This window comes from Pelodiscus sinensis, chromosome 6 (assembly GCF_049634645.1).
Source record: "Pelodiscus sinensis isolate JC-2024 chromosome 6, ASM4963464v1, whole genome shotgun sequence".
Lineage (NCBI taxonomy): Eukaryota > Metazoa > Chordata > Testudines > Trionychidae > Pelodiscus > Pelodiscus sinensis.
The window spans coordinates 28,218,684-28,243,715 of record NC_134716.1 but is presented as its reverse complement, the minus strand read 5'-3'; the positions used below and the strand labels follow the sequence as shown (position 1 = coordinate 28,243,715).

General features: G+C 42.4%; 1 protein-coding gene and 1 long non-coding RNA gene across 4 annotated transcripts in view; one reads left to right on the top strand and one right to left on the bottom strand.

Moving 5' to 3' along the window:
* LOC102452186 (uncharacterized) lies at window positions 1–24,073 on the top strand. Of its 3 annotated transcripts, none has more exons than XM_075931616.1 (7): window positions 1–154; window positions 6,893–7,096; window positions 8,074–8,190; window positions 12,385–12,432; window positions 16,647–16,744; window positions 18,338–18,403; window positions 22,459–24,072. In XM_075931616.1, the coding sequence occupies exons 2-7, from the start codon at window positions 6,940–6,942 to the stop codon at window positions 22,684–22,686; spliced, it is 714 nt and encodes a 237-aa protein (XP_075787731.1). In that variant the 5' UTR covers window positions 1–154; window positions 6,893–6,939; the 3' UTR covers window positions 22,687–24,072. The 3 variants fall into 3 exon arrangements, with proteins under 3 accessions (XP_075787731.1, XP_025043785.1, XP_075787730.1); XM_025188000.2 differs by lacking the exon at window positions 1–154 and adding an exon at window positions 1,059–1,182; XM_075931615.1 differs by lacking the exon at window positions 1–154 and adding an exon at window positions 1,830–2,057 and having other exon boundaries at window positions 22,459–24,073.
* The window catches only part of LOC142829825 (uncharacterized), a 77,190-nt gene continuing 68,912 nt past the window's right edge, over window positions 16,755–25,032 (bottom strand). The window contains exon 4 of the long non-coding RNA XR_012904644.1: window positions 16,755–16,844. This is a non-coding gene — a long non-coding RNA (uncharacterized LOC142829825). The remainder of the gene's footprint in view (window positions 16,845–25,032) is intronic.

Below are 25,032 nucleotides of genomic sequence, written 5' to 3'. Positions count from 1 at the left end.
TCATTATTTCATCCTGTGAAAGGACTGGGTTCACAGCCAGCTTTTTTTCTTTTGCAGTCTGGCTCCTTGCCACGTGTTCAGTGAATAAATTGGCTGTAACTGAGCAATTTCTGAGCCACATCACTCCAGTGAAGGCGCTAGCCAACATAAAAAGGTAAGCAAGAATAAGTGACAATACGTTTCTACAAGGGCTTTACCTTAAAAAGTTTTGTCAGATAGCAAGTTTAGAAACTAAAAAAGATTCTACAATTGGCTTATAATGATTTTGTTTTAAGCTTGTTTTTCAGTCTGAGTTTCTTTTCCATTTTGAAGTTGAGGATTTGCTAAAGATTAACTAACTACACGATAATTCAGTTGATCAAGATTGTGGTGCAGATCAGTATAGGTTCTATGTAATCTTTTGTTTAATTATAACATTTAAAGACGTACATAAAACTCAAAGGAGTTACCAATCACCTTTGCCAAATAGGCTTTTTCAAGTTGAGTACACACTGCTCCTTAATATAATTTAGTGAAAAATGCCTGTCCTCTTTTCATGAAGAGATTTAGTAATAAACTTACTTTTGAGTTTATATATAGAATGAAATAACATTTGGATCATATTGCATTGGAAGTGAGGCTTTTAAATTCCACTTTAATATGCAGTATTATGTGTTAGTTTACAACAGAGATAGTGTAATTTGTATGTCAGGGGAAATGGGAGCAGCAATTCTGGAGAAAAGTAGTGGGGATAAGGAAAGCTGCAGAATTCTGTCTTGCCTACCCCTAGAATACTCCTGCAGATGTGGCTAATGCATCAGGCATATTCTTCTAACCCTTGCTTCTTGGAGGACCCTATGAGATCAGTCATTGGATCTACTCAGATTTACTTGACTGCAAGATCCAACATTTCAATAGCCAAAGTTAATTTCTTTTGCTCCTTTCATACTCAGCTCATCTTAAAACCAGATGCTGCTGTTTGTTTTTACTGCTTCTGAAGTCAGTCTCCCTCCCCTGAGCAGCACATAGTTTTCTGTTTAACAAAGTGTTTTTATACAGCATGGTCTCTCTTGGGGTAGGGAGGAGAGGAAGGAGAAGAAATAATGAAGAGAAGATTTCCAGGAAGAACAAAATAACAAGGAAAAAATGAGAGAAAATAGCCAAAAAAATGACAGGAAAAGGGATACAAAATAAATACAGAAGGTAATACAAGCCAGGAGCAAGAGAATAGAAAAAATGCAGAGGTGGTGATAACTGCAAGGGTATGTGTTGGAGTTAATGGTGGGGAAGATGGGGTTAAGAGAGTGTCAGTCAGTCTATTTCAAGGCATGTGTGAGCAAACCTGTTTCAAAGTCCTTCTCACAGTCAACAAGGACTTCCATTGCTATAGTTGTGGGGAAAACGGCCTGGTTATTTATCCAACAAAAAGTGAAGCCCCATCAGAAAGACTTTCAGTTCGTCCATATGCTTATTTCAAGAAGGCTCGCAACTGAATGAAACAAAAGTGCATGGATTTAGAACAGTCCTTCAGTAATTAGGAATAGTTTTTTTTTTCTTCCTAAGAGTCTGTCTGCTTCGTATATATATATATATATATACTTTTGAAAATTAGTTGCACGTGTGCTGTCTTCTCAGGAAATCTTTGGATCCAAATTTCTCACCATGAAGTCAGATTCAACTGTCTTAGGGAAGCTGGGAAATATAAGTATCATAGCTTTTTGAGGCCTGAATGGTGGGAATGGTGTGTTAGAGTGGGACTCCAAAATTACGTTTGGGAGCCACCAAGGGAGCCAACAGCCTTGCAGTGCCCCTGGGCAAGGTGGGTGGACTGACTTCATGCTTCCAAACAGGGCAGGATCTCAGCTGGAAGGGACGCAGATTGGGCAACTGGCCCTCAGCACCACCTGGACTGCAGGACCCCTCTCCACTTCCAAAAGCTTCCCAGAACATGCTGTGCAAACTTTTGAAGCGATTTAAAGACCTCAAGGCACTACTACTCTTCCCCCTCTTTCCGCATCAGTGGGCCTGGACTGGGAGCCACTGTTTAAGTGTATTAAAACATTTGGAACTTTTCAAGGGTAAAATAACTTATGTAATCGCAGTATGCTAGTGACTAAGAAGTTATTTTGTTAAATTTCTTCATAATTACAAACAATGAGTAGTCCTGTGGAAACTTAGAGACTAACAAAAAATATGTATAGTATCATGAGCATTAGAGGGAAAAACAAGTGAGCAGGATCACTTGGAAGTTAGATGTAATGGAAATTTCTTTCAGATCCATTAATTTTGTGAAAGAGTGTAATATTTTGGAAATTTGGGTTGCATAGCAGTGGTAGGAAACAGTTTTGCTCATATATGGCATGCATGACAGTCAAATATTCCCAGCAAAGTTTGAAGATCCCAGTCCTTGCAGGCTAACATTGTATACCTATGTGAAAGTTGAAATATTATTATCATGAAGACAAAATACACTGTCTGGAACCTCATTTTAGGAATTTAGAAGGAGCAACCCAAGACAGCAGTAGTTGTATTGTACAGAATTTTAAATGAGTGTTTAACTGTACTATAATACTATAGTATAGTACTATAATCTGCTGGCTTCCATGATAGTGTGATCGCTAACAATGCCAGTGCATATTGTGTAATTAACCCATTTCTCATATTTGGCTTTGAAAGATTTCAACTGCAGTAACACAATTGATTTGGCTTAATCTAATTTAAAAGCACCATAAATACACATAGTAAAATGTTTAAAGAAGAGGGATGAAGTGAGTAAGGTAACATCTTTTATTTTACCAATTTTTATTAATCAGATACAAGATAAGTCATCTACCTTGTCTTGCTCATATCCTGTGAGTGGAACACATGAGATGCATAGTTGAAACAGGAATTATTTGAGAGACCCATCATTGGGAGGAGCAAGAGGATATCTTTAGACCCTCCTGATGTCAGTGTTTAAAAACAATCAATTTTCCAGATGTCCAGGGGATAGTTAGACCTCTGGAAAATATTGTATTTTAAAAATTTAAATGTTGGCTATTCTGTCAATATTTTGCTGTGATTGATAATTTAGGATGAAGGCTTTCCAATCTACTGCTGCTTAGAGTACAATCTTCAATGCTTGATTACAAACAAAAAATCCAAAATGAAAATAAATGAAATATTAACAATGTTGCAATATTGTATCACTTTAAAAGGCAAAGAAGATACAGTTTATGCACAGCACCTAATATATCATTTCTGCTGATGACCTCAAATGCATGATTTAAATCACATTAACAAGATATGTTAAATTATACTGCTCTTTCTGATAAGATCCTCCAAATGGAACATAGCAAACAAAATACCAGTATTTTAATGTTCAGCCAATGCTATACAAAAACTAAAAATAGTAAAAACCTCTACCAAAGCAGTTAGGAAGAAACATTCACAAAATAAATCAGTCAGTAACATAGCATAATTGGAAAAAAACAGTGGCCTCACCAGACACAAAGGCTACGTCTAGACTACATCCCTTTTTCGATAAAGGGATGTAAATTAGGCACATCAATATTGCAAATGAAGCCTGGATTTGAATTTCCCACACTTCATTTGCATAATGGCAGACGCCACTATTTTCCAAAACAGAGCTTTTTTGGGGAAAAACAACAACAAAAAAAAAACAACTCGCAGTTTTAGATGGGGCATTTTCGACAGAAATGTACTGTTCAGAAAGTTCCTGTACCCTCATTTTTTGAGGAGAAAGAGTTTCAGCTAAAGCATGATTGATGACATGTTCAGCTCAAACATAGCGTTGCCAGGTGCCTGGTACTGAACTGGATAATTTGGTATTTTTGCCTCCTGTCCGGTAAAAAAATTCAGAAAATACTGGACACCTAAAATGTCCGGTACTCTCTGATTTTTTCCTGGCCAGGAGGTGAAAATCCCAGGCTGTCTGGCTCAATACAGAGGCAGCCTGGCAACCCTAGTGCTTACCGGGTTCTGCAGCGGAGCTGTCCGGCCCTACACAGGGAGGCAAGATGGCAGGCGTCCACCGGCAGCCTGTTAGGGCCAAAAAGCCTCACAACACGTTTTTTTTAGAGGGGCCACACTGTTGTTTTTTTGGGTTTTTTTTTTTTTTTTTTTTTGCTTAACAACTCTCGGGGTCCTTTTGTTTGTTTGTTTGTTTGTTTGTTTGTTTGTTTGTTTGTTTGTTTGTTTGTTTGTTTGTTTGGTATTTTTTTCTTAAACCATCTGGAAACCCTACCCAAACATCACGAAAGGATTACAATTAGGGGTGTAAAATCACAGTTAATCAGTTAACCGCTTAAACGTTAGGTTGACCTAACATTTAACCAGTTAAAAGACTAAGTGGAATCTCACCAGTCCAGCCCCCTAGCCTGCAGGGCTTCTGCTCCCAGACCCCATGCTGGGGGAGGGGCTGTTGCTGGCTCCCAACTCTCACATTGGAGCTGGGCCTGGGGATGGTTGGCGGCTCCCAGCCTCAACCAGGCAAGAAGGAGCCCTCTGCCCACAATAGGGGGGCTGCTCTCAGAGAACCAGTTAACCATTCCCCAGTAAGGGTCATGATTACTAGGTAAACAATTAACCATTCACATCCCTAATTACGATGTGTCCCAGAAGTTATATTAACCTACCTACTTGCATAGGGAGGCTAATTAGGGATAAACTCTAGCTGGGGAAAAAGTTGGAGAGAGGGTCTCATAAAAGGATTGCAGCACAGATACAGAGTGATTTGGAAGAGCCGAGATGGGTAAACTTTTTGGCTAGAGGGCCACATTGGCTACAGCTACATTGTAGCCTTCTTCTGGAAAAGCTTATGCAAATGAAGTGCAGTGTGGAATATCACCGCGCTTCTTTTGCATAATTAATTAGCAGACACTTTTGCATAATTAATTAGCAAGATGCTTTTGTGCAAAAAAGGAGCTGTGTAGATGGCTCCTTTTTGCTCAAAACCTCCCTCTGTGCAAGAGCCATTCTTCCTGAAAAAAATGAGGAATAAACGCTGTGCTTCATTTGCATAAGCTTTTCCAGAAGAAGGCTACAGTGTAGCCATAGCCATCCCAGCCAGTAGGGAAGGCTAGGGGAGGCTATGCCAAAATCCAATCAACCCCTTTCCTCTGTCATTGAAGATAGCTTAATCGGGATAGGATGGGTATGTCTACACTACAGCGTTAATTCGAGTTAACTTAATTCGAAATAGTTAATTTGAATTAAGCTAATTCGAAATAACGCATCTATACACAAAAACTATTTCAAAATAGTGATTTGCTATTTCGAAATAGCGCGTCCACACTGAGTGGACCCTGAACCGAAGTTAAGGCTGGCCAGAACCAGTGCCGGCAGGGCATCAGGTTAGAACTTAGTGTGTGAGGCTGCTGCCTGAGGCTAACTGAGCTCCGTGCTTAAAGGGACCCTTGTGAAGGGAGAGGGTCCTACTGTGTCCCGTCTCGGGGTCAGGAGCATGTCACGTCTCTTCACACACGTGTGTGGCTATTAGGCCACAGCCCCTGTGTGGCACGCAGCTGGAGCCACCTGTCCAGGGGTGTCACAGCACGTGCTCACACGTGCACAAGTTGCTGCATGATCCGTGGTAAGCAAGGCCCACGCGTGCGGTCCCTGGTCTCCCTCCCCACCCTCCCACCCCCTGCAAAGGGGACAGTGATGGCACTTACATGGTGTGGCCTCCCCAGATGACCCTGGTGTGGCACCCTCCATGGCGGCTCCTCCTCTGTGCCCTGGTCAGGGCCCTCTAGTCCCAGCTCACTGCCCCCACCCCGAGTGGCACAGACCGTCCCGCCCCCAAGGATGTGGTCCAGTGCCTCAAATTAGGGGCAGGTGTCTGTCCCTGCTGAGGAGCTGCCCCGAGTGGCCCTGGTGTACCCCTGCCGCAGCTCTTTAATTTTCAGGCACACCTGCTCCTGGGTGCACCTGTGGCCTTTCTGGGTCACGGTGGCAGCTATGCGGCCGTAGACAGCCATGATCCTCCATCTGGTGCGGAGATCATGGACATTGGGGGCCTGCCCCCAAACCTCAATGAGGTCCATGACCTCCTCACTAGTCCAAGAGGGAGCGCGGCGTCTACGACCCCTGGCTGGCTCCTAGGTGCTGGGGGACTGGGCAAGGGACGACTGGCTGGCACTGGCTGCCCGGCTCATGGTGGGGCCACTGGGTCAGGGGCAGAGACTGCTGGTGGGCCTGGATCTGGCACGTGCAGTCTGGCCAGAGTCTACCCCTTTAAGGACTCTGGGGCTGGGGGAGGGGAGAGGAGTTCTCCTGATTTGGCCCAGAGTGGCCACCAGGGGAAACTGGAAAGGGCTGGAGGCCAGCTAATTTGAATTGTCTACACAGCACTTATTTCGAATTAGCTATTTCGAATTTGGCGTTACTCCTTGTAGAATGAGGTTTTTCCAAATTCGAATTAAGCACTCCGCTATTTCGAATTAAATTTGAAATAGCGGTTTGCACGTATAGATGCTATTAAAGTTAATTCGAAATAATAGCTGTTATTTCGAATTAACTTTGCAGTATAGACTCTATGGGAGACCAGGTACTGTGCAGTATGCCTGAAGGATTGGCAGTCAACTAAAGAAAGGAGCTGGGAGATGTAGAGAAACCAGAAGACTGAGAATTGGAGGAGGGGCTGTGTTAAGAACGAAATACAGGGAAGCAACTTGGATAGAAAAAGGATGAACAGAAAATAAAGATACAATATGAGGCTTAGTTGACTACCCATGTAACAAATATTAGCTACTGCTATCTCACAGTTCCATCTTTCAGTGACCATGAATGGCTTCATGCAAAGATTGAATTTACCCTGCTTTGAGAAGTCAATACGTTAACAGTCTTTGCAAAATAAAAATTGTTTCTAATGTGAAATGCAAATGTGATTGAACTATACTGTTATATTTAGACTACAAGAAAGTTGCAAGACACCTTACCAGGATTTTGTATCCAACAATGATCTTACGTCCAAGATCCCGAAAACCTTATAAGGAGAAGAGGAGAAAACGCCTAATGAAGAATTCTAAAAATAAACAGAAAAAATTAACTGCAATGCAGACATCAGTATCCTTGGCCACTAAGAGTGTACATCCGGTCATACCTAAGTCAATAGGTAAATGTGATGGTCAACCTTCCTTTACTATAAAGTGTGTGACTGAGAGAGGTGATGGGCAAAGCAGAATGCAGGCCTAAATTCAGTAATCAATAAACAAGCCGTGGAGGACATTCAGCACAGAAATACATTATTTAAGTATCTGGAGCAGCCTAAAAATGACAAGATCCAGCAACAAACATTTCCCTAAACACACTATAAAAAGAAGCCTAAATACACTTTTTTTCATATCATCGTCCTGAGACCTATCCCAGCTCCAAAACTAATACTTGAAATGTTTAGAGCAGGTTATTTCCTCATGGGAAGAAATGGCGGGGAGGCAAGAACTCACCATATGCTTTCTTAATCTGCTTATTCACTCTGTGTGTACTCTGTTCCAGTTTACTCTAAACAAAGTGGTAGAAGCATCAGCAAAGTTTTCCAGGAGCAATTGTATCTTCACAATTCCAAGGAAAAACACAGAGGTTTCTTAGTAGTGATATCCAGGGCCGGATTAAGACCTTTAGAGGCCCTAAGCACTCAAAAAAATTATGGTGTCCCCCCCAATATGTAATTCAAAATAAAGACAATACTATACCATAAAATCTAATATTTTTGGTGCCCCTGCTTTGCTGGTGCCCTAAGCACGTGCTTAGTCAGCCTATTGGGTAATTCAGCCCTGGTGACAGTATTGGTGGGGCTTAGCCCTATTGACAAGCCATTTCTGTCTTTAACTTTTCCTACACGTGTTGAATTCCAAACCAAAATTAGCACTGGGTTTGGTTTTGTCATTACAAAGTCAATAATGACTGAACTTTAGCCAAACCCAAAAACATAGCTGCCTGAGCCCACTCTATGTTATATTCATGTTGTCTATGGTTATATTTTAAGATCTGATTAGTTTTTCCACTTTGCACGGACAGCCAAAAGAATATTCTGTTAAATAACCTTTCTAGTTCTGTGATCTGCAAAACTAATTGAAATTCATTTATGACTAGAACACCAGAAAAGAAAGAAATGTTACATACTGACAAGGGATTCAAAGACAGTGCGTTTTGATTTAGACGAGGATGGCCATTGTAAAATATCAATCGAGGATTCACAATCCCCTGAAGGTACAATTTCTCTTTCTATATAAAAATAATATATGTTGTCTAACAGGACGATTATATGTATTTCCATGAGCTTGCTTTCACTATATGAACACTCAGCATTAGAAACTTTTAATGCCGCTAGTCTGGTGTTTTCGTAGTTACAAAGCAAAGACAAATACAGGCTTCAAATATGGTATAAAGTTAAATGAAAAGCAGATTATCTTGTTTGCTGGGCACTAGAATAAAAAACACATTTGCATTCCAGTAGGTGAAAGGGGGTAGAACAATCATTTGGTAAGAGTACAGAGAGAAATAAAAGGAGATATAGAAACATCCTTCTCTAATCTCTGAATAAAAAAAGACACCCCAACCAGCCTCCGAAGGATAGTTGCTAGAGGTATTGGGAAAGGAAATGGTAAAGAGAGAAAAAGCAAATAAAAGTGATTGAGTTGAGCACCCACAATGTGGTGAAGAGAGTGGAAGCACTACTTGTGGTATCAAACAAAAAACAGGACTAAGTAGCACTTTAAAGACTAACAAGATGGTTACTAGACTAACATGGCTGCATCTCTATTCTTCTTCGAGCAGTGTCCCGTGGGTGCTCCGCTGTAGGTGTCGGGCTTGTCCCGGCGCTGCAGATCGGAGATCTTCTGATGTGCTCACAGGTTAAAAGCAGCAAATATTTAAGACTCCTGTTATTGTACTTTTTTCCCTAAGATAAAACAACCTTTCCCCTAAATACAGTTTTGAGGAGCTAACTATAGAGACAAATGCTGCCCTGCACTTGTATGGACAGAGAAGCCTTACAACCGTGGTCACCAACCAGTAGATCGTGAGCTACCGGTAGATCTCAGGGGCTCTAAGAGTAGCTCTTGAGCCCTCTCTGAACTGCGCACCTGCGCAGTACATTTACATTAGATTTCCTCATTTGAGGAGTGGCTACTCACTGAGCAACAACACAGGTGAGTAGCTGCGAGGAATGGTGGGAGCTGGGAGGTCGGGAGGGCTAAAACACCCCAGCCAGCTGACTGTGGCTTTCACAGCACAGCTGGAGCTAGGCGTAGCCTCCCTGGGCTCAGCGCAGAGCAGCCGGGCTGGAGGGAAGAGAAGCAGCTGCCCGGCCATGGTGCTCAGCCAGGGTGCACCATGCTCCATGTGGGCTGGCGCAGAGGAGAAGCCGCCTGGCCTGCTGGCTGTGGTGTTCAGCCCAGAGGAGACTGAACTGCGCTCCAGCTGATTGGGTGGCTTCCCCTCTGCGCCTGCTCACATGGAGCTTGGTGGCACCCTGGCTAAGCACCATGGCCAGCTGGCCGGGCAGCCGCTTTTCGTCGCTCCAGCCCAGCTGTGGTCAGTCCGGAGGGAGTGCAGGTCGGAGGCTTCCCTCCGTGACTGGTGTAGGGAACTCCCTGCCCCCAACCTTGTTCCCTCTCCTCTGCTCCAAACTTGTCCCCCGCCCTCCTGGCCCTCTGTTCCCTCTCCCTTGCCCCCCTTGCCCCGCTGCAGAAACCTGCCCCCCCCCCCCCGCAGAAACTTGTCCCCTGGCACCCTACCCCCCCTGCGGAAACCAGTTCCTTCTGGCACCCTGTCTCCTACTGCAGAAACCTGTCCTCTGCTCCCCTCTGCAGAAACCTGTCCCCCCCAACACCCTGTCCCCTGCTGCAGAAACCTGTCCTGGCACCCTGCCCCCTCTCCCCTGCCCCCACTGGCACCCTGTTCCCTGTTCCAGAACCCACTAGCACTCCTCCCCAGTACTGTGTCCCCTGCTCCCAAATGACTTTTCTATGGGTCAGTAACCCCTGACTCAATGCGGGTTCCCTGCCGTTCTCATAAATAAAGACAATGCAGAAACTTTTTGTGTTTAACACAGTATTTTATTTAAAAATGAAGCCTGGCCAACAAACCCCCAATTGGGGCCAAGCCCCCATCTGGCCACAACCACTCCTGCACTCCCCCTTCCACAGACCCTAGATCAAACACTGGAACCTCATGCCCTCAGCCCCTCACATATCCCAAGCCAAATTCCTGCACCCTCACATCCGCAAGCCTGTGGCTTGCTTAGTATCCCAACACTGCCCAGCCTGGAGCCCCCTGCCTGAGCCAGTGTCCCCTTCTCCACCTCCTCCTGCATCCAGATTTCCTCCCAGAGCTTGCACCTCTCACTCCTTCCCACACCCAAATCCCTCGTTCCCATCCAAGAGCCTACACATCCTGTCTCAACACAGCAAGGGTCCAGTTAGACTGCAGGAGTTTTTCAGGATTCTGGAGATATCCCAGAAAAACTCTTCTGCATCCAGGGTTGCGTTTGTTCTTCCGCTTTTTTAGTGGAAGAGCAAACAGGCTCTTTTAGTCACCCCAATATTCCTCTTTCCACAAGGAATAAGGTGGCTTCCAAAAGAAGGGGTTTTTTTCCTGACATTTGGTCCAGTGTAGACAGGCCAAATGTTGGAAAAACCTCTTCCTACAGAAGAATAAAAAAAAAAAAATAAGCAGCAGTATAAGGATTGGGGATAGCAAGTGATGGAGAGGAGGAGAATAGAGAGGGCGGGGCTTCAGGGAAGGGGCGAGGCGGTAGATCTTGGCTTGGTCTGTCATTTAAAAAGTGATCTTGGGTGTAAAAAGATTGGAAACCACTGCCTTACAATCACATACCATTGCTAAGGAGGCATGCAATAGGAGCTCCATAGGGTTCCAGAATTGGAATGAGGCTGGTAGGAAGCTGTTCTTCACTGTGTGCCTTTCCCTCTTCACACTACAAACCCATACAATGCAAGATACTGCAGACTGAAAGTCAAGGCCTTGAGTGGTGAAACTGAGCATAACTGCTTCCTTTCAGGACCTATGTCCATTTAGGGTTGCCAGGTGTCTGTTAATGACCCGGACAGTCTGGTATTTTCACCTCCTGTCTGGTAAAAAATTCAGAAAATACCGGACACCTAAAATGTCCAGTATTTTCTGATTTTTTCCCGGCCAGGAGGTGAAAATACCGGGTGTTTACCTGGTTCCGGAGGGGAGCTATCTGGCCCAGAGCAGGGAGACAAGATGGTGGATGGCTGCCGGCAGCCTGTTAGGGCCAAAGAGCCTCAAAGGCATTTCTTAAAGGTGCCATGCTGGGTTTTTTTTTAATTTTTTTTTTGACTTAATAATTTTGGCTTAATTTTTCTTTTTTGGCTTGGGGTACTTTTTTTTTTTTTGCTCAACATCTGTGGTCACCTCCTTTTTTTTCTCAACAGATTTTTTTCCCTGTTTTTTTTGGGGGGTGGGGGGAGAGGGGTTGGTATTTTTGTTTAAACCATCTGCCAACCCTATGTCCATTTACTCCAGCTGAGGATCTGTATCTATGCAGTGTCTGTATCTATGGAAGGCCCCCATTGTTGGGGCTTTAAAGGCAGCTAGCAAATGAAGAAGAAACAAGTCAAAATGTTCTATCAAGGGATGCAAGAAGCTATGGGAGGGAGCCAGGCCCAGTGGATTGTTGAAGATCCTCCACAATTGAGCCTTTCACTGCTACATGCAAATACACACTGGCTGTGTCTAGATTGGCATGATTTTGCGCAAATACTTTTAACTGAAAAGTTTTTCCGTTGAAAGTATTTGTGCAAAAAAGCATCTATATTGGCAGGTGCCTTTGTGCAAAAGATTTGCTTTTGCGCAAAAGCATCTGTGCCCAATATAGATGCGATTTTGCGCAAGAAAGCTCCAGTGGCCATTTTCGCCATCGGGGCTTTCTTATGCAAAAAATTCCTGTCCCTGCCTACACTGGCCTCTTGCGCAAGAACACTTGTGCAAGAGGGCTTTTTCCCAAGCAGGGGCGTCAGAGTTCTTGCGCAAGAACACTGGCAATCTTACATTAGACCGTCAATGTTCTTGCACAAATTCTTGCGGCCAGTTTAGACAGCTGACAAGATTTTGTGCAAAAGCAGGCGCTTTTGCACAAAATCTTGCCAGTTTAGACGCACCCTCTGACGAGTGGAAGCAGCCTACCTTCTACTGTTCTGTGCATACATAAGATGCAGCAAGTGGCTGATAATGCCATTGTAATTATGTACAAAGGTAAAACTATGGTGAAGACTTAGAAAGAAATGAAGTCTGATTCCTATTGTTGTTACTGAATATTCCAGAAAAACTGAATGTTGCGTTTTTGAAGAATGCTCTTTTAATCTTCTCCTAGCTTACGGCATATGTATGTTTATTTGCGAAAATATTTTTATATTCTAGATATTGCATGGTTAGATATCTTCAAAAGCAACAAACCAAATGATCTTGGTAAGATTTTGATTTCTATGACCCAGAGAACGCAACTGTATTTGTTTATGTCAGGGTTTGATTTTGAAAAGGCTTTTGATGAACCTTTAAGGGAAGTACAGAGGTTAGTAATGCAAAAAGAAGGTATTGCTGATCTGAGTGATCCCTCTGTCTTAATTTTTTTCTATAATGTTCCTCACTGTAGTATCAAAGCATTGCTAAGACTGATATTAATATTCAGAACATTAATAATATTTGGCACCTATACAGTACCATACAAATATTAAATATTAATCAAAACATGTCTGTTGGGTAAGAAAGTCTTATTAAACTTATTAGGCGGATGGGCTTAGAGAGTTGGAATGATTTAACTCCAGTGTTCAATGAGACAGAGAGATGTTTAGAACAAGATCTTGACTTTCAAACTCATGCGCAAGCTTCAGAAGGCCATTTCAAACATAGTCAAAGGTGGTACATACATGAAACTCCCTTAGATCTACTTACATCCTAATACCAACGTGTATGGAAGTCTTAGTTGGTGTTACAAACATTGGTCAGCTGGAAGAACACGTAAAGTGAGGATTCAAGTAGGAGATGTGTCCTCCTGTCAGCTTTGCTTGCTACATTCCTCTTGGAATGTGAATTGATTGCAGTCTTATAGCCCCCTTGCATGCAGTTGCACCCATTGATGTGCAATTTGCACATCACTTCTGAATTTAGCCCATGGAATGAAAGGCTATAATGCAAGGAAAAAGTATCTTTCATATGACACCAAATGCCCTCCCAGATTTCAAATATAATTTACCTGCTGAGGAACAGCTAAAGGGTATACTTTATACCTTCTTTCAGACTTTGACCACCTTCATTGAGATGTACTCACATAGAGACCGTGCTATAATCATGGGTGTCTGGTATGTAAGGCGGGAAAAGGCTCTGCCTTCCCAAACTGACAGTCTACCCCTGTCCACACTGACAGTCTAGCCCTGTTGTAGATGTTCAGGGGTGAAGTGTTGCTGCCCCCAGCGCCCACCCTCCTGGTGCTCCATGGACTGCATGGCCACCTCCATCCCCACTACTCCGGTGGCTTGGGATGCATGGTCTCATCCCTCTCTGGTGCTCCAGGGGGTCAGGGAGGCTTGGGCCAGCTCAGGCTGCATGGCTGCCCCCCTTCTCACTGCTCTGGGGACCAGCGAGGCTTGGACCAGCTTGCTCCCCAGTGATCCCAGGGCCAGGGAGGCTTGGGCTGGCTCTGACCACATGGCCTCTTTGCTCCCCAGTAGTCCTGGGGCTGGGGAGGCTTAAGCTGGGTTGGATTGTGTGGCTGCCTCCCTCCCTGCTGCTCCAGAGGTCAGCAAGGCTTGGGCCAGCTCCGGCTGCATGGCCTCTTTGCTCCCCGGTGCTCCAGGGAGGCTGTGGCGCGTGTGGTTCCCCTCTCTGTGGTGGTGGGGGGCATGCGCTCGGTACACTGCTCCTCCTCTCTCCATGGTGGGAGCGGGGCCTCAGCAGAGGGGGTGGGGCCTTAAGTGGGGCTGGGGGCCTGCTTCATCCAACCCCAGCTGCACTGACCGCCCATGGCTGGAATGTGCTCCATATTCTACCAAGGATTTTAGAGGGTTTCCATGTATAATGGGTTTGATCACAGAGGTCCCTTGGGACCGTCTTCCACTGTGGTGATTGTGCTACTCAGTCCACCTGTCTGCCATCTGGGGCACCCAACCACCCTGTCCTGCTGGGCCAGAAGCTCTGGTCTCTTTCAGCCAAGGCACAGAGTTGGGGTAACAGATCTCCCCCACAGAGCAACACATACACTGAACCAGCTCAGCTGTGGGAAGACTCAGCGATAGAGCCTTGATAGCATCCATGGAACACAACCCTCAAGCGGGACCAAAAGATCGACTAAATCTAGTCTTACACAGAGAAAGGTCACAATGCTCACTTTCTTTATCCATGAAAGAGAGAGATGCACAGCTATGGCTCCCAGCCAGCTAACACAGGGCTTGCTAATAAACAGAAATGTTTTATTAAGTAAAAAAGTAATATTTAAGTGATTGCACATGAAAACAGATCAAAGTTATTTACTAATTCAAAATAAACAAAACACACCAATTAAGCCTAATATGTTAAGAAACTTTTACATGCAAATTCTTACCCTAAGAGTAGTTCTAATCATCTCTTTTATAAGCTAGGCAGCCTTCTAGCTTAGGTCTGATCCTTCCCCTCTTCAATCTTAGATGTTTCCAGCGTCTTGGGTGGTAAGTTGGGGTTCTCCCGATATCTGGCCACTTCCCTAATGTTTGGTTTCCCACCTTTATATCCCCTTTGGCTAAGGTGGGAATTCTTGTGATCAGTTCAAACTTGTCTCATCTTCAATGGAAAATTACAAGATCCAAAAGAGGTTCCAGCATCAGGTGGCCTGGCCATATATCCTGGCAGGACCACCACGTTTTGGGCTTACAGCAGGGCTGGATATGGCCCCCAGCTTGCCTGGAACTGGCTCCTGAGGGTCAGGAGCCCCCCGCAGTATTAGGGAGTCTGCACAGGTGCTCCAGCCCCCCCCCCCTTCCCTGCTGCCTCATTGTGGTGCTGGAGCACACAAAGTCTCTTGGCCTGGGACCTCTTAGACTCTGGTGCTCTGATGTGCAAGGGGAGTGTCTTTCTTCTCAGTTGGGGGCCATGTCTGTGAGGGTTGGGCTTTTTATTTCTCACTTGTGTGTGGCCCCCAACTGATTTTTAGGTGGCTCAGTGCCCCCCAACCCAAAAAAGGTTCCCCACTCCTGGCTTACAAGAAAAACAAAGTAATTCACAGATTGTTGGTTTGAATGTCAAGCCATTATGTTTCCAGGGTATCACTAACTGCCCTCATTAACACATTTAGAATTATAAACAGATTCACACTTCATATTCCTAACTTCACATACAAGAATGATACATGCACAGAAATAGAATATTCACATTTAGCAGATCATAACTTTAAAAATGTCACATGATGCATTTTGCCTAAAGCATCTTTGAGTTACACACATTCATAAGCTGGCGGGAGGCATGACACCATGCAATAGTTAGAAGAAGGCTGACTCAGCAATAATTCTTTCCAGCAATCTCTCAGAGCACGTCTACACAGCACTGTTATTTTTGAATAACTAATGTTTTTCCGAAATAACATCGTCCACGTCTACACTACAAGCAGTTATTTCGACATAATGTTGAGCTAGAGGACTTCTTACTCCAACTACTGTAGCTCTCATTTTACAAGGAATAAGGGAATTTGGAGGAAGAGTGCTCTTCCTCAAACCTCCTGCTGTGTAGATGGCGCCAAAAGCCAAAATAAGCTATTTAGACTTAAGCTATGCAATTGACGTAACTGAAGTTGTGTAGCTTATTTCAGCTTGAGCCTGCTGTGTAGATGTTCCTTCACAGAGTACATACCAGTCACAGTGAGAGGTTCACTGATGACCAAAAGGATTAATTTGGACCATTTACTCTACCTGTTTTTTAAAGAATACAATGCTCTCTTAAACAATAAAAAAAAGTCTTTAAATGCACTGATGTAAAGATATTCAGATACTTCAGCACCAGACATGTTCTAAACAAAAAAAATACTGTCTGACCTGGTTAGACTTAGTTATACTGTATTTACTATAGGAATTCCTTTTAAAATAAACTGTGTTATTTGTGGGGCCCCCTATTTGGTAACTCTTGAAGTTAGCAAATCAACATATTTCAGTCTACCATTTCATATAACTTGGTAGAAGGTATTCTTAGTTCATATCCTTTCTGCTTATAAGTTTCTCCAGATTTTTTTTTTAACCTAAAACTTAAGTTTTGTTTTGAAATGCCCAGTAGAAATGGATATTTTTTCACTTACTGCTATTAGAATTTGTTAAAATTTTGCAATCACCCTATTGTTTCCCTGGATTTTATACTATTTAGAGAATGTTATTTCAAATAGAAGTAAATCTGACCATACCTTTAATATGACTCAGAATCTACAGTGTTTCACATCATTGATTTTTAGAAGGTGAATTTAAAGCCATGGTTGCTGTTGTTAGTTATATAGTGCTTTTGGTAGATCTCAAAGTATTTTACAAAGGTGTTCAATATCATGAATGCTTAGGCTTGTTACTATTCTTGTGTCTAGCAATATAGAGTGAAAACTAAACAGTGCCTGTTTAAAAGATTTTCTTGTTATGTTTCAATTCACAAAAATGAGTAGGTATTTTATATTTATCCTTTAGACAGAAAAAAAAGAGGTAGAAATTTGGTGACCATGACCCAGCGATCAAAAAATAACTTTGTCCTATTGGGCAAGGATAAGAAACAACTATATCTGAAGGTAAGAAGTAGTTTATTTACCCTTCATCTTTTTGTGACGCCATCTTTGTTTGTCTTCAGCTTTCCAGTTTTCCCAGGATTTTCAGTGTCTCCTCCAGCTCCTGTTAAAGGAAATTATAAGGTTGGCTGCTTGTGCTGGGTTCTGGTGTCTTGATGCTGTCAGGCTCCTATCTCTTTTTAAATCTCAGAGCACACTTATGTGATATGACATGGTTTGAGATTTGAATACAAAGTGCATGAAGAGCACTGAGTAAGCTTGATAACAAATGTTAGTAGAAAATTGTTAGAGCTCAGTGTGAGAATCTAGATTGTAGCTTCCATTAGAGAGGGAGAGACTACTGCAACAGGAGGTGGTGTGCAGGAAGAGAAAAGAGGTGTGACACATGAAAGAAGAGGACTTGGGTGTGGAATTCTCTTCTCAGGACAAACTGAAATTTTAGATACAGTCAGGAATATTGATCTGAGAAACCACAATTCTGTGTGCTAACATATTTGTAAACACTCTTACCCTGTGCAATTAGAAGGGCATTTTGTTTTTATTTTTGTTCTCCAAGCCATTGAGGATTTGTATAGATAGGAAAAGCAATCAAGGTAATGTTACACTAGTGTTATAAACTAACACTTTTTTTACCTTGAGTTCAATGGTTCTGATTGACTCCAGGGGTATGTCTAAAATGGATTGCACACAACTAAATTAAGGCAAAAAAGGTGTTACTAGGTATGTATGATAGGCAAAATAAAGCAAGTCCTTACAAAGGATTTATCTGATTCAGAGATTAAATGTCCAAAAATTACTTTTTTGAAATTGGTACTACAGAATCTGGAAATATTTGAACTTTGTACCTCCATTGTTGTCACTGCAAATGAGCTGTTTCGAAGATCTAGCATTCCCTGACATGTTTATTACATAGTTTCAGTTTCAATTAATACAATTTAAGTTTCGCAGAACTGACAACCTTGGTGAGTCAGTGGGCCTTATCCCCCAGAAGGATATGAACGTTTTCTTTGAGCTCAGTGGGCATAGATTAGGTCCCCACGGCTGTAAAATACTATGGGAATATAATAAAAATATGGTCCAATCCAATCCAGGCTGCAAAATGGAATTATGTTTTGAACCAAATTGAGGAACTACTTTATGGTAACTGGTCTCCATTTGGTTCATTCTGCAGTCACTAAGGTGGATGTTAAGGGTACATCTACACAGCAGGGCTAAAGTTGAATTCAGCTATATCAATTGTGTAGCTTAAATCGAAATAGATTAACTCAGCTTTTGACACTGTCTACACAGCAGGAAATTGAAGGAAGAACACTCTTCCTTTGACTTCCCTTACTCTTTGTGAAACGAGAGTTACCATGAGTCGGAGTAAGAAGTCCTCCAGCTCGACATTATTTCGAAATAAAGGCTTGTAGTGTAGACACGCAATTCTGAAAAAGCGCTGCTGTGTAGACATACCCCTAGTCTTTTAAAAAAATCTTTAACATTTCCCATAAGAGGGATTGTTTAAAATTACTTGGGCACTGATGGTACAACCAGTGGCTAATATAGATCAGAATGGGAAGGGAAATGCATTGATTTTGGTGGCTGTCTTCACAGGTCTTGAATCCAAATGGTATAGAGTCGGTGACCGAAGAAAGCAAGGATGTTCCTGACCCCAAACAGGTACATGCTCAACCAAATAAATGTATATATGTTCACATACCTGTACAATAGGTGGCACTGTGAAAAGGATACAACCCTGATGCTTCAGACCCATTAGCTATAAATTATATTGTTTATATTTAGGGTTGCCAGGTGTCTGGTATTGACCAGGACAGTCCAGTATTTTCACCTCCTGTCCAGTAAAAAAAATCAGAAAATACTGGACACCTAAAATGTCCGGTGTTTTCTGATTTTTTTCCCTGCCAGGAGGTAAAAACACTGGACACCTGGCAACCCTATGACACACTCAGCAACTGGGCCCAGGCCCTAGACACCTCCCAGGGCCACCACCCCCGGACCCTCTGCTTTCCTGGTTCCACAGGGAAGCTCCCTTCTGGCTCCACCAAGAGAACAAGATGGCTTAAAGATCTGAGCAAGGAGAAACAATGCCTTCCCTGAGCCTTAGTGCTCAACCTCTCCTCTTCCTATCCCTATTCTGATTCTGCACTCACTTAAAGTGGCCATGCTGTTTTAATTTAGTTATTTTTTATAAAATAAGTTATTTTAATAATTCTTGGGGGGGGAGGGGGTTCTTTTTTTTTTTTTTTGCTCAACAAATTCAGTCTTTTTTTTCCCTCAACAGAATTTTTCCCCCGGTGTCATTTTTTTTGGGGGGGAAGGAGCGTGTTTGGTATTTTTGGTTAAACCATCTGGCAACCCTATTTATATTTCACCAATTATCTGTACTCCTGTTCTTTCTGATTTTTAACATCAAGTGAGAGAGCAACAGTGTCATGTAATAGGACTGTACCCATCAGTTCAGAGTCAACCATTCGGCATGGATTAGAATTTAGAAGATATAGAAAAGTTTCCTCAAAATAATCCCAGAGGACTGAAGCTGGGCAAGCCCAGACATATGAGCCAGCAGAGACACGCAGTACAAAAGCTAAGGTCCTTATTGCAAATACACATCACAGCTGGAACAGAAAGAAGAAAAAGGAGGGGACTCTAGTCTGATAGATACGTGCCTATGAGAAGACCAACTTATAGGGAAGGCAAAACTGTCCCATTCTTAAGAACAGTGCATCTACTTATCTGAAGTCAGAACTACTGGAAAATAAATAACAAGCAGTAGGCCCAGAAAAGGGAAGTTGACAGACACCAAATATAAAATCAGAAATACAAAATGACCTATTCTGCAGGACCTTGAAAGTTAAACCGGCATCAATAGAAGACCATGAAACAACATTGTAATATCTTGTGAATGTATGAAAAAACAACTGGGTGTCAGCGTATCATATTTCATTGTAAAAAGTCTGCTTTTAACTGGCACATAAGTAGAAATGGATAAGGTAATGTGGACACACACAATATAGGGTTGGCAGGTATCCAGTATTAACCTGGACAGTCCAGTATTTTTGCCTCCTGTCTGGTAAAAAAATTCAGAAAATACTGGACATCTAAAATATGCGGTATCTTCTGTTTTTTTCCCTGCCAGGAGGTGAAAATACTGGACACCTGGCAACCCAACAACACACTCAGCAACCGGGCCCAGTCCCCGGACATCCCCCGCACTTACCTGTTTCCACAGGGGCTTGTCTTGTGGCTGGAACAGAAAAAACAAAATGGCCACCAGAAAAAAAGCCTCTTCTTAAAGAGGCCATGCTTAATAACTGCTGTCGAGGTCCTTTTTTTTTTTTCAACAACTTTGGTCTCCCCCTTTTTTTTTCTCAACAGAATTTTTTTCCCGGTGTTTTTTTTTTTGGGGGGAGCGGTGTTCGGTATTTTTGGTTAAACCATCTGGCAACCCCCCACACAAAAAGATTAGTTTGGTAGCTTTAGCATATATTTATCTGAACAGACATCCGTATCCAGTGGAAAATGGAGACAATTTAGGGTTCATTTACACAGCTGAGCCGAAGTCAAAATAAGCTACGCAAATTGAGCTATTTCAATTGCGTATCTTATTTTGAAATAGCTTATTTTGAAATTGGGTGCATCTACACAGCACTTATTTCAAAATAGAGCCCTCTTCCTCCAACTTCCCTTATTCCTCGTACAATGAGGGGTACAGGAGTTGGAATAGGAAGCCTTTCAGCTAGAGCTAGACAGTATTTTTACACTATTTCAAAATAATTGCCTGCAGTGTAGAAGCAGACTAAGTTATTTCGGAACAGTGCTAGTTATTTTGAAGTAGTGTTGCAGTGTAGACATACACTTTGTTTATTACCAAAATCATTTATGGTAGTATTTAAAAGCAGTCAGGTTAACATAGCAGTATTCAAATTGAAATGGACAAGGTGGCCTTTTATCGGACCAACCTCTACAGGCAAAATAATCAAGCTTTTGAGCTACACATTTCTTCAGGACTGGACAAATGTAAATGTTAATCTTTCCACTTACAGTCAATATATTTTGGACTGAATCAGTTCAGTTACAGAACTGGTCCCAGAAAAGTTGGTCTGGAGAAACCAAAAAACACCAAGATGGCCAGCTGCCATTTTTAACAACTAAAGAAGCCTGTCTCTTAAGCCAGAAAGGATTTTTGACTTTATTTCCCCTTGATTTTCCTAGTAACTTTAGAAAACTGAGGAACTGTAGGAAAAGAAACCAAAGTCCTTTTTACTGTTGGTTGTATTTTGTATATTCATCCCCACCTCTCTTATTTTAAGATGTTCCCTGGAACGCTTTCTCCAAAATAGTTTCCTCTGTGTTTCTGGATCAAGGCTCTGAATGAGAAACATTGGAAAAAATGATGTCTAAGGATTAGAGAATGAGGAAAATTTTCCCTAAGTAGGACAAATCTTTCAGTGGTCTGAAGTCTCTCTTTGATTATATCAAGAAGTCTCTATTACACTTTAATTTGCTTTCTCATTAGTGTAGATAAAGAAAAATCAGGCCAGGATGATCTTAATCAGAGAGAATTCTTCGCAAGGAAACTATATGGGGTAAACTCAAGGCCAGTGGGATCTCATGGTATGTAGAACAGAGCCAGACAATTCCAATAATACAGGGTATCCAATCAGATATTAGACCTCAGCCTTAAGAGAATGGAGGAGGGTTACAAAGATCATCTTAATAGAGTGGGAATGGGAAACCTGAGAAGATTCACTGGAATCAGAGCCTTGAATATTTTGGCATGACATTGTGTGCTAGGAGAGAGGGAGTTATGAAGTCCATATTTTTGTGTTGCTCTTTGTCTTGATTTTTCTCTTCTCAATGTTATGATATCAAAAGCATGAAGGGAGGAGTTAGTCTAGTAGTGGTAGGTGTAGCATATGGGCCCCATCTAAGAAAGTGTACTCACTGATGTAGGTAGTATGGGTACGCTACATAGTCTTCACCTCTCTTAGAACTTTGGCCTGAAATTAGCAGCTGGAGGCACTTCTTGAAAGAGCAGAAGAGGAAAGAGAAGGTAAGGAAAGAATAAGATGAAAAACAGAAAGGGTCTTGAGCAAAGAAGTGGGGAAAATGGTCGCAGAACACTTTTAATGGTCGCAGAACACTGCTTTAGGTGTTTGGACCTACCCAGATCCAGTGACTTTAATACCTGACATGCACATTTTTCACAGCTAGCTCTGTATTGTCCTAAAGAAGAGCAAGTCTTCCCTGAGATTCAGACTCTGAGGGTATGTCTAGACTACATGCCTCTGCTGATAGAAGCATGTAAATTAGATATACCTACATAGTCTATGCCTGTTTCACGAGACATAAGGGATCAGTCAACAACGGCTTTCCTTGTCAACCGATCACTGTCTCGACTGCCGCTTTGAGCCGGCAAACAGCTGAGCCGGCACAACACGTTGGCCATTTTTATTCTAATGAAGCGGGGGATATTTAAATCCCCGCTTCATTGACTATGTCGGTATGTCTATATTACATGCCTCTGTCGGCAGAGGCATGTAGTCTAGACATACCCTGACTGACAGGTGGCACTTCAACTGATAAATGGAGAATATTGCATTTTAAAATGTAATAAGTTAGCAGCATCTCCATTTTAACTTTTCACTTCAGATATCTTTTAGAAACACGGTGAAATTTTACAATACATGCATAACTTTGTGTGTTTTTTATAGCTGACTGAACAAAGTCAAGAAGACCAGCTGTTCATCATGCATAAGAATGAAGAAAATTCAGTTAAGTTTCAGTGTTATCAGGATAAGAACTACTACCTTCATGTGAACAAAGACTCAGTTGATATATGCCGGATGAAAGAAACAGATGCTAGTGGAGGAAAAGACTTTGATTTCAAGGTGATATATGTATCTAGCCCCCAAAATAAGCCAACACAAAATAGAAAATAAGGGAGACTGACATCATAGGGGGGTGATTAAGTTCCTTAGTTTGTATAACATTTTTCTATAGCCTCTGTTTCATGATTCACTATTTTTGATGTCTAAGGGAGAGGTCAGTTTAGGTTTTAAATATACTACACCTGAGTGATGCATGTAACTTCGAAGGGGGTGGCTAACTGTGTTTTAGATAAAAACAATTTCTTTCTAGCTTTTTTTCTAGACATTATATTTGTACTTCAAAGGAAGCTGAGTTGGGAAGTGGGGGGGACAGCAGCAGGGACCCAAAGATAGGAAGAGAGAAAATCACAGAAGATAAAATAGAAATCACTTTTAATTTTACATTTGGTAATATGAACATTTATTTCTTAAATGTTCCACATGAATTCACCTAAAAAGTGGGGAGAAATAATCATTCAGCAGCCATTACAAGTACATAAATATGTGTGTACAATGTACTTTATTGCACCAGCAATTTTGCCCCTACCCCTGAAATCTGAAAAAGATCATAAAGACAGAGGCATAGGCATCAATTCCATGCATAGTCCAAGGCTACTCTGGTGTTAATGACTAAACAACAGCAAACCAGGCATCAAATATTGGATGTTACACAGTTGCTCCAGGGTACTATCCTGGGACTCAAGAATTAGAGAACCAATAAACAGGTACCACAACACTTGCAGAGAGTGTTCTGTGTGGATATCATACATTGTGTGCTGAAACAGGAAACCTAATGTGGACCCTCAGTTATACTAGACCATGTTGCAACCAAGCAATTCTCTAGTATAAAAGGCTTCACATTTGTGTGAGACTATGCAAGAACAGAACATAAGAATGGCCATACTGGGTCAGACCAAAGGTCCATCTAGCCCAGTATCCTGTCTGCCAACAGTGGCCAATGCCAAGTGCCCCAGAGGGGGTGGACCAAAGACAATGATCAAGCGATTTGTCTTCTACCATACATCTCCAGCCTTTGACAAACAGAGGCCAGGGACACAATTCCTTACTCCCTGACTAATAGCCTTTTATAGACTTAACCTCCATGAATGTATCTAGCTCTTTTTTTAACTCTGTTATAGTCCTAGCCTTCGCAGCCTCCTTTGGCAAGGAGTTCCACAGGTTGACTATGCTCTGTGTAAAGAAGAATTTTCTTTTATTAGTTTTAAACCTGCTACCCATTAATTTCATTTGGTTCTTATATTATGGGAACAAGTAAATAACTTTTCTTTATTCAGCCTCTCCACACCACTAATGATTTTAAATACCTCTATCAGATCCCCCCTCAGTCTCCTCTTTTCTAAACTGAAAAGTCCCAGTCTCTTTAGCCTCTCTGGGGGTATGTCTACACTACCCTCCTATTTCGAAATAGGAGGGTAATGTAGGCATACCGCAATTGCAAATGAAGCCCGGGATTTGAATTTCCCGGGCTTCATTTGCATAAGCGGGGCGCCGCCATTTTTAAATCCCCGCTCGTTCGAACCACGCGGCTACACGCGGCACGAACTAGGTAGTTCGAACTAGGCTTCCTAGTTCAAACTACCGTTACTCCTCGTGGAATGAGGAGTAATGGTAGTTCGAACTAGGAAGCCTAGTTAGAACTACCTAGTTCGTGCCACGTGTAGCCGCGCGGCATGGGGTTCGAACGAGCGGGGATTTAAAAATGGCGGCGCCCCGCTTATGCAAATGAAGCCCGGGAAATTCAAATCCCGGGCTTCATTTGCAATTGCGGTACGCCTACATTACCCCACTAGTTCGAACGAGCGGGGTAGTGTAGACATACCCTGATAGGCGACTCGTTTCAAACCCCTAAATCATTTTAGTTGCCCTTTTCTTAACCTCTGAACAGAAGTTAAGTTTTCTCACATGGGTATGCATAATGCTACTGCTGGGCTAATGCCCTGTTAGATTCTTTAAATAGAGAGAACGTGTGCCAAATATGTGAAGAAACCAAAAAGCTTTTACTGCTCAATAAACAAGAGATTCTGACATAACCCCTTTGTTTTGACTAAAAGCTCTTACGAAGCCAGGTGTCTGCTCTGAAACCACTGAAATTAGTGAAAGACAGCCATTGATTCCAATGTGCATTGCTCTAGATCTTAATTATTTGAAATCTCCATGGGATGAACCACAGACCTGAGTGACTTTAAGTGATAAATCGAACTATCTATAGAACATCCATGAATTACACAACAGTATCTCAAAACCATACATTTCAAAAACATTATTTTGAAAGTGAGGGCAGGAGAACAAAGACCCTAATTCACTCCTGGCCCCTTCTATGGCTGCTGCCTCCCGCATGGCCCTCAGTGCAGTAGACCCAGCAAGGATGGAGCACACCTCTATCCGGCAGCAGGCGAT

Bases quoted from the DNA above. Each gene is read 5' to 3' on its own strand.
- LOC102452186 (XM_075931615.1), top strand. From the start codon at position 1,928: ATGCTGTGCAAACTTTTGAAGCGATTTAAAGACCTCAAGGCACTACTA. The intron at 8,191-12,384 runs GTACAATTTCTC...TTTATATTCTAG, and splicing joins GGATTCACAATCCCCTGAAG to ATATTGCATGGTTAGATATC. The intron at 18,404-22,458 runs GTACATGCTCAA...TGTTTTTTATAG, and splicing joins ATGTTCCTGACCCCAAACAG to CTGACTGAACAAAGTCAAGA.